At 36.0% G+C, this 7,978-nt stretch overlaps 1 protein-coding gene across 1 annotated transcript; it reads right to left on the bottom strand.

Moving 5' to 3' along the window:
• Positions 1-2,595: 2,595 nt before the first annotated feature.
• psmc5 (proteasome 26S subunit, ATPase 5) lies at positions 2,596-7,598 on the bottom strand. The gene is made up of 12 exons (XM_026222956.1): positions 7,483-7,598; positions 6,880-6,951; positions 6,092-6,161; positions 5,724-5,821; positions 5,575-5,631; positions 4,607-4,837; positions 4,366-4,492; positions 4,056-4,246; positions 3,311-3,409; positions 3,058-3,168; positions 2,856-2,942; positions 2,596-2,737 (listed from the first exon to the last, which is right to left on the bottom strand). Exons 1-12 carry the CDS (start codon positions 7,513-7,515, stop codon positions 2,684-2,686), a joined length of 1,230 nt encoding a protein of 409 aa, XP_026078741.1. The 5' UTR covers positions 7,516-7,598; the 3' UTR covers positions 2,596-2,683.
• Positions 7,599-7,978: the final 380 nt, after the last annotated feature.

The raw sequence follows: 7,978 nt of genomic DNA, 5'->3' as shown, positions 1-7,978 counted from the left end.
ACAGAATCACCATCAGAGTTTGTCTCGTCTCTTTCCTCTCTCTCTTCTCTCACATGAATGGGATTGGGAATCACGTAGACATGGTCACAGTTTGACAGGTCGAGATCTGAGTCAGTGTCTGAGACTTTACTGCAGAGTTTGCAGCAGTACCTCAGTATACACAGACTCACGGTCAAAACCAGCAGCGGCGGCAGCCACGTCCTGCAATCATCAAACGAACACTGTGTAGCTTACATACAGAAAGATCTTACAGAGATATGATGAGCTTCATACTTACTGGATATAATAGAATATATCATCAGCCATTAAAGTGTGCAGGAAAGTCTGCAGAGAAAAAAATATTAAATATGAATGTACATCTGTACGTGATCAGAACAAGTTACCATAGCTTTGAGTAAAATGCAGTTTATTTCATGACTTCAGGCTCATTATTTGTGTACATATCTATGAATGTATTTACAAATGCAGCTGACAGAGACACTGATTTGAATACATCTGCTATATTGAAAGCTTGGTCACACTTTAGTTCTCTTTATTAACCAACTATTAACTATGACTTTTGCCTCAATAATCTCCCAATTTGATGCTTATTAATAGTTAGGTATAATAATAGTAAGGTAGCTGTTAAGTTTAGGTATGGGGTAGGATTATGGATCTAAAATATGGTCATGCACAATAAGGCATTAATATGTGCTTTATAAGAACTAATCAACAGCCAATATGCTAGTAATAAACATGCAAATAAGCATCTAGCTAATAGTAACAACTCGTCCCTAAACTAAAGTGTTATTGAAAACTTTAGATTTCTGAATTATTATTATTTACTTCTTTTGTGGAGATTAAAGTCAAAATACTAAGACAGTGTATTAAAAGGCATATATATTCCTTTAAAAAATGATTTTCAGTCTATTAGATGGCATGGACACCCAAAATCAATCATCTTTGTATGAGGGTTACTTAAATTTTTAATGAAGCTATAAATATACTTTTAAAATTTTTGCTTTATTTTTGCCATATTATTGTGTATAACCATTAAGAATACCATAAAAATTCAATATTTCACAGAGGGCCCCTGTAGTGTTCAGGTTGTCAACTGTCAAAATCTGTTAAAAATTCATGACTGAATTTGTCTCTACTGATCTTATATTACTACTGTAGACAAAAATACATTGTGCCCATGAAAAATGTTTTCCAAACCTAACCCTTTATTTAAAACTAAATTAAAGAGTTGGAGTGGACAGTGAAGGAAAAGCAGTCAGCAAGTGTCTAGAATATACGTGAACATCAATATGGTTAAAGAAGCATCTTAAATCTATATAATGTGCTTTTAATAGCCTCAAGCAAGTTAACTTAGAATTAGATTAGTTTAATTAAAAATGCGTTGTAAAAAGTACGTACCATGTTTTCATATTCTAGTGTTTTTCGAAATCTCATACTCACAGTTGTCATGTCATCAGCCCCAAAGCAGAAGAAAGTGGAAGTCAAAGTCAGTTAGACTGTACGTGCTTTCCAAAAGTGTCTGGAACATCTTCGGAGAACTTTGAGTTGCACACTTCCAGGCAGACAGCACTCATCCGGGGTTGGGTTTGTAAACAGCACAGTTTACACCATGCAGAACTGAGAATGACTTTCAATTCCATTTCAGTTAAAACAGAACTAGAATGAAATGAACTGATTGTTGTTTTTTCAAACTGGTTTTAAATAATACATTTAACTTTTAATTGTATTAACAATCAGTGTCAATCCATGAAAATTTGTTATTACTTTAAATATCTTTTAGAATGCATTTATTTCAGTTAAACTATCTAGGTTTACTTCCCAAAATGCTCTAGCTATTGTGCAATCAATTCCCCCTCCCCATCTTTTTATTTTATTTTTTATTAAATCTGAAAACAAAGTAGTGGACTTTTCTGATCATGGGAAAATTAAAATGTTAAGAATTTTGACAGTATTGAGCTCATTTTAATGAAATGATAATTGGGAACAAATAATTAATGTTTAACTACAAAACTAGCATTGAAAACAATTCAGACTCAAATTCACACTCATTAAGAAGTTCTAATTTAGATCAAGGGTACTTTTTTTAGGAAGTCGTGGCCTAATGGTTAGAGAGTCAGACTCCCAATCAAAAGGTTGTGAGTTCGAGTCTCGGGCCGGCAGGAATTGTGGGTGGGGCTAGTGCATGTACAGTTCTCTCTCCACCTTCAATACCACGACTTAGGTGCCCTTGAGCAAGGCATCGAACCCCCAACTGCTCCCCGGGCGCCGCAGCATAAATGGCTGCCCACTGCTCAGGGTGTGTGTTCACAGTGTGTTTGGTGTGTTCACTGCTCTGTGTGTGTGTGCACTTCGGATGGGTTAAATGCAGAGCACAAATTCTGAGTATGGGTCACCATACTTGGCTGAATGTCACGTCACTTTTTTTTTTTTTTCACTTTAATTTCGGGTATTCTGTGTTTTTTATTTTCTTTGGCCTTTGTCTTAAAAAAAATATTTAAGCACTTACAGTAAAGGTGTATGCGACAATCATTTTTTGTCAATGTAAATGCATTTCTAAGTACAGTTTTTTACAAGTGGAAAGAAAAAGATACAATGTTAAGTGAGAAACAATTTATTCTGAATACATTTGGGTGATGAAGATCCTTAAAGACACACAAAAAAAGCACATTACATAGTCTAATGTTTACTTCCAGAGCTTCTTGATGGACATGTTTTTCTCACTGTCTTTCTGCATCACCTGTAAAAATACAGTCAATTATAAATGAGAGCTATTCACTCAAAACGTAATAAGAATTGGTAGGTTTAAATATTATTTGTACCAACAGAACGATCGAAAAAGAAAGTGATTTCAGTACCTTAGCTACTGCCATTTCAAAATCTTCTTGGGTAACGTGGACTCTCCTCTCTCTCAGAGCATACATCCCTGCCTCTGTGCAGACGCCCTGTCAGACGAGCACAAATAAAAACAGCTTGTTGAAAATGAAGTGTATAGACGTTTATAAATGACTGGAAATGAGTGCAGCTCTGCGTCATGTATGGTGGAGACTGAGCCCTCACCTTGACCTCAGCACCAGACGCTCCTGGCATCAGCTCGGCAATCTTGCGCAGGTTAATACCACGCGTCAGGTTCATCTTCCGGGAGTGGATCTTCAGAATATCCAAACGGGCCTGAGGAGGACAACATAACACGATGAGGTTACTCCTAATATTTATACTTTCAATAATAGAGAGTTATACAAAAACAGAGGCATCAGCATTTCAGTATCAAGATGATCCTGAAATGTAAAAACACACAATGATCCCAGCTAACCTCTTCATTGGGAGGAGGAAATTCAATCTTCCTGTCAATGCGGCCTGGTCGAAGAAGCGCAGAGTCTAGAATGTCAATACGGTTTGTAGCCATGATAACCTGAGGGAAACAAGAACATATTCGGGTAACTCAGACTTTCCTTAAAGCAAATTATAAAAATACAGCTGGAGCCAATCAAAGAAATAGTATAAATGCAAGTTTGAGTAGTTTTGTGTGGTCACAGCACCCCTGGTGGTGAAGTTTGGAAAAGCAGTTGAATGAGCAATGTAACATCTGACAAGTTTTTGCAAACAACTTTAAATAGTACTAAGGCATGTGATCAGGAAAAGAAGAAAAATTATTCAATTCCAAAATACAAGAGTTAAATTCAGAGCATTTAATAATAATAAGTATTATTATTATCATTATTAATAAGTATTTTTTTAATAGTACACTACTAATATATTTCTTTATTAATGTTTTATTTTGTACTTTTAAATAATAAATTAAATCATATTTTGAATACCAAATCATAACTGGAAAACCAGTTGTAGCCCCTGAAGCTTCTCTTTGATTGACTAAGTTTTATGTGTGACTCTGCATATAATTTTTGGAAGGTTGTTGACGTGTGTCACATTTTCAAATGCACATCAAAGCGACCCCAACTCACCAAGCTTGCAGAGATAGTGTCAGTGTGGAGCAGTTTTATTGTCATGTTAGTCTCATGTTAGGATCAGCACAGAATTTACAGGTGTTTGCTTTTCACCTTGATGTTCTTGGTGGCCTCAAACCCATCCAGCTGGTTGAGGAGCTCCAGCATAGTTCTCTGCACCTCACTGTCTCCTCCTGATCCGCCCTCCAGCCGAGACGAGCCGATGGAGTCGATCTCATCCATGAAGATGATGGAGGGCGCATGTTCCCTGGCCATGACGAACAGCTCACGCACCATACGAGCTCCTGGAATGAACACACAGAATCAAAAAAGGATAAATTAGACTAATTAAAAAAAACATCTGCTAAACATATCTTTTTGGGTTCCACAGAAAAAAAGGGATTTGTCTGGAAGCACAACCAACCTTCTCCTATGAATTTCTGCACCAGCTCCGATCCAGACACCCTGATGAAGGTGCAGTCGGTGTGATGGGCAACAGCTCTGGCTAACAGGGTCTTTCCTGTTCCAGGAGGTCCATACAGCAGCACACCCTGCAGACCAACAAAACATTACAGAAGATGAAGTAGATCTGGCAGGCCAACAGAGCTTTCTTTGAGAAGGTAGCACTCTTTTACATGACATGAATAAGATAATTCATCACTTGCCTTAGGCTGCGCAATTCCTAGAGCCTCAAATAATTCTGGGTGCTTGACTGGAAGCTCAATCACTTCCTTGATCTCTTTGATCTGTTTGTCCAGCCCTCCAATCATCTCGTATGTTGAATCTGGCACCTTTTCCACCATCATCAGTGAGACGAGCGGGTCAACTTTGTTTGGCAGGATTTTGTGTAGTGTGTAACTGTCATTTCGAAGTGCTACACGGCAATTTGGAGTTACCTGTTGGATGAGGATTTAGTTTACTATAAACATTAATACAAAAAAGCTATAATATCAGAACATTTTTCTTTCAGTGTTCTTTTTGATTTTATGAGCCACCAGACAAAAACTGAATCCTCTCATGAAATTCTGAGGTATCATTTTTGACTGTATGAAATAGGGATACACACTTAAATGTAATTTGTGACCATTATTTTAATGTTGTTGTTTTTTTCCATTGTTATCATCTTGTATTGGCAATGAGTGTCCACAAGCTTTTATCTGTGGGGTTGCCAGATGTCAAGAGCTTAAATCCCCCAATTCGAGCTTTTCTTTTAAATTGATACATTTTGTCTTTTATTAAAAGGGGTCATATGATGTTGCTAAAATTAACATTATTTTGTGTATTTGGTGTAATGAAATGTACATGCACTTAAGTAACCTCAATGCATCGTAAGTCTTTTTTGCTTGTTTTAATAGATATGGAACCATGATTTGTTATTATTAAATTATTATTAGGAATTTTACTGTTTTAGCTTCTGACATAAACTAATTAGAATTTTACCAGTTTTTATAATGTAAAGAGTGTGTTATTGTATATAATATAAATAGGACAAAACAGGAAACTAGATTATGAAAAATACAACCTGCGAATGAGTTGTTGTTCTCTTAATAATTATGATTAGAATTTTTCGGAGCAAAATAATTATGATTATCGTTTAACCAGCCTTAGAAAAAACCCAACACAAAACACTTACATCATTTATATCAATGTTCTTATCCACATCCACAACAAACTTTCCTTCAGGATGCACCTAAAAACAAAGCATAAATACAAATGATTAACAAAACTGAATAGTTACATCACAGCACAAATCATGTAAGCAGGAAATCATGGCTGTCAAACCTTGACCAGCACTTTCTTCTTGTCCATGGCTCTCACCACCTCTCCTACATAAGACCCCTGCTCCTGCAGCAACTGAAGCTCCTCACGCAGGAGGCGCACTAAAAGAAACATTACAAATCACATACTGATGACACATTTAGCATATTCTATTTGGCATATGCATTTGAACACCACAAAGTGACATCAGAATCAGAATCGGAATCAGAATGAGCTTTATTGCCAGGTATGTTTACACATACGAGGAATTTGTTTTCGTGACAGAAGCTCCACAGTACAACAGAATGACAGCGACAGGACATAAAACACATAATAAAAGAATAAAAAATACAAATAAGTAGATATGAGAAAGCAGGTAGAAATGGCTTTACCCTTGGCATTTAACTCGTTCCTTTGAGCCTGCAGACGTCTGAGATTTTGGCTTTTCTCATTCACTGTCAACTGAGTAAAGAGACCAGCACATTTACACAACATACCCTCGTGAAAACGAAGTGTGCTTAATGTATTGAACCTGCATTTGTAGTCTACTTTAAATCTTAAAAGTATATTTTTAATAAAATGCAGTGGCACATGTGAATGAAAAAGTCAGTTAAGTGTACTTAAAGTACATTTTAAATCATTATGTTTAAATTTATGCACTGTGTTTTAATGAACTGCATTTCTTGATGTGTTGCATAATAACATAATAAATCACATGTAAAGTTCCTGATTACATTTTTATTCAACATATCACCAAAAGGTTCCAAATTTCAGCTTTATTATTACAGATATGCTGTTACAAACAATATTTTAACACATGAAAAACAAGATTTTATAGAAGTATATTTTAGTTTCTCAGAATTGCTTCTCAGTACATTCAGCAGTACACTTTAATCTAATTCTAAAACAATAGAATTATGAAACTACATATTATAAAGATGTACTTAAGTGGGTCAAAACTCTTAACTCTCTAAAGTTCAACGACCTGAAGTTAACAGAAAAGTTAAATATAAAACATATTCATGCAAATAACATGCAATTAAGTGTCAAAAAACAATACATTAATTTCTCAGAATATTCTTTTAAATGATTATTTTGTACAAGCAGGCTAAAATATACTTATTTTTCACAAAAGTACTTTACATTGTAAATATAGTCAGTCAAACAATTTTATTCTTACCTGAAGATCCTCAATTTTAGACAGGTAATACTGTCGGAGACCAGTGCCTCCTTTACTGTCTTCAACATCCATCTGGAAAAAAATATTTACAATAATATTAATGACATAAACGTTGTTTTCTTATAATATATATTAATAACCTCAAATTCTTTTCTTATAAATGAACCGTTTAGCATATTATGATCAGTAATAAGAAGATATTACTAACATAAGGGAGTTGAGATGTCTGTTATGATGGTATGATCAGACACGAGCGATTTTGATTCCCTGTGTTATGATCAGAGTTTTGATTATCGGAGACTTCTCTTATTATTAGAAAAGAGAGATCTATTATTATTATTATTATCAGTGATACTGCATGTTAAAGCTAAACATTAATTATTTGTCATGTTGTAACTAGATCTCCCATGTTCAGTGTGACACAATGAGACAGCAAACTCTGCTTCACTCGGAGCAAACGCGTCTTAAAGTCAGCCATTCTATCTTATATTCCTAACAATACAGTTACAACACGTTCACCGTATGTAATATGTTGTGCTGAATTATAAAACACAGCTAACTGCACTGTTCATTTTTCAAGATTTAACACAAAATACCACTTACTTGCTCGATCCCGTCCAGCGCCATCTTGAACATGCAAACTTCCGTCCGTCAGCTGCGTTATTTCCGCAGGCACTGCAGACTGAAAGATGTGATCTCTAGCGCCAACATCACGCTGCGAATAATGCGGAATCGGTAACGGTATGTGAACAGTCATAGTATGGCAAGCCGTTTTAACATTTCATCCTTAAAACGTACTAGTGTCTAATGCTATTTTATTAGGGTGACCCATAGACTGCATAAAAAGATGGACGTAGTGTCCGTGACGTCACCTGTAGATTCCTGAAGAGCGTTTTTGTAGCTCAAATTTGGCGGAGCGGGCCATGTGCCATCTTTGCAGCGTGTCAACATGCGTCATGCCTAGATAATCGAAAACGGGCAAAAAGGTGGGAGCTGGTTGCTGAAGCTACGCCCACCTTGTGCAACGGCAGTGTCATCAGCGGCAATCCACCTCAATCCACTCAAGTGGCCACGCCCTTAATTATGCAGAACTTTAAGG

This window comes from Carassius auratus, chromosome 37, assembly GCF_003368295.1.
Source record: "Carassius auratus strain Wakin chromosome 37, ASM336829v1, whole genome shotgun sequence".
Taxonomy (NCBI): Eukaryota; Metazoa; Chordata; class Actinopteri; order Cypriniformes; family Cyprinidae; genus Carassius; species Carassius auratus.
The sequence above is the reverse complement of the archived record's forward strand: the minus strand, read 5'-3'. Positions and strand labels throughout refer to the sequence as shown.

What these genes read in the sequence shown, in the direction of transcription:
- psmc5 (XM_026222956.1), bottom strand. Translation starts at nt 7,515, where the DNA reads ATGTTCAAGATGGCGCTGGACGGGATCGAGCAA. An exon ending in CTAAAATTGAGGATCTTCAG is followed by an intron (nt 6,162 to 6,879) that starts GTAAGAATAAAA and finishes CTCTTTACTCAG; the next exon opens with TTGACAGTGAATGAGAAAAG. An exon ending in TAGGAATTGCGCAGCCTAAG is followed by an intron (nt 4,493 to 4,606) that starts GCAAGTGATGAA and finishes GTTGGTCTGCAG; the next exon opens with GGTGTGCTGCTGTATGGACC.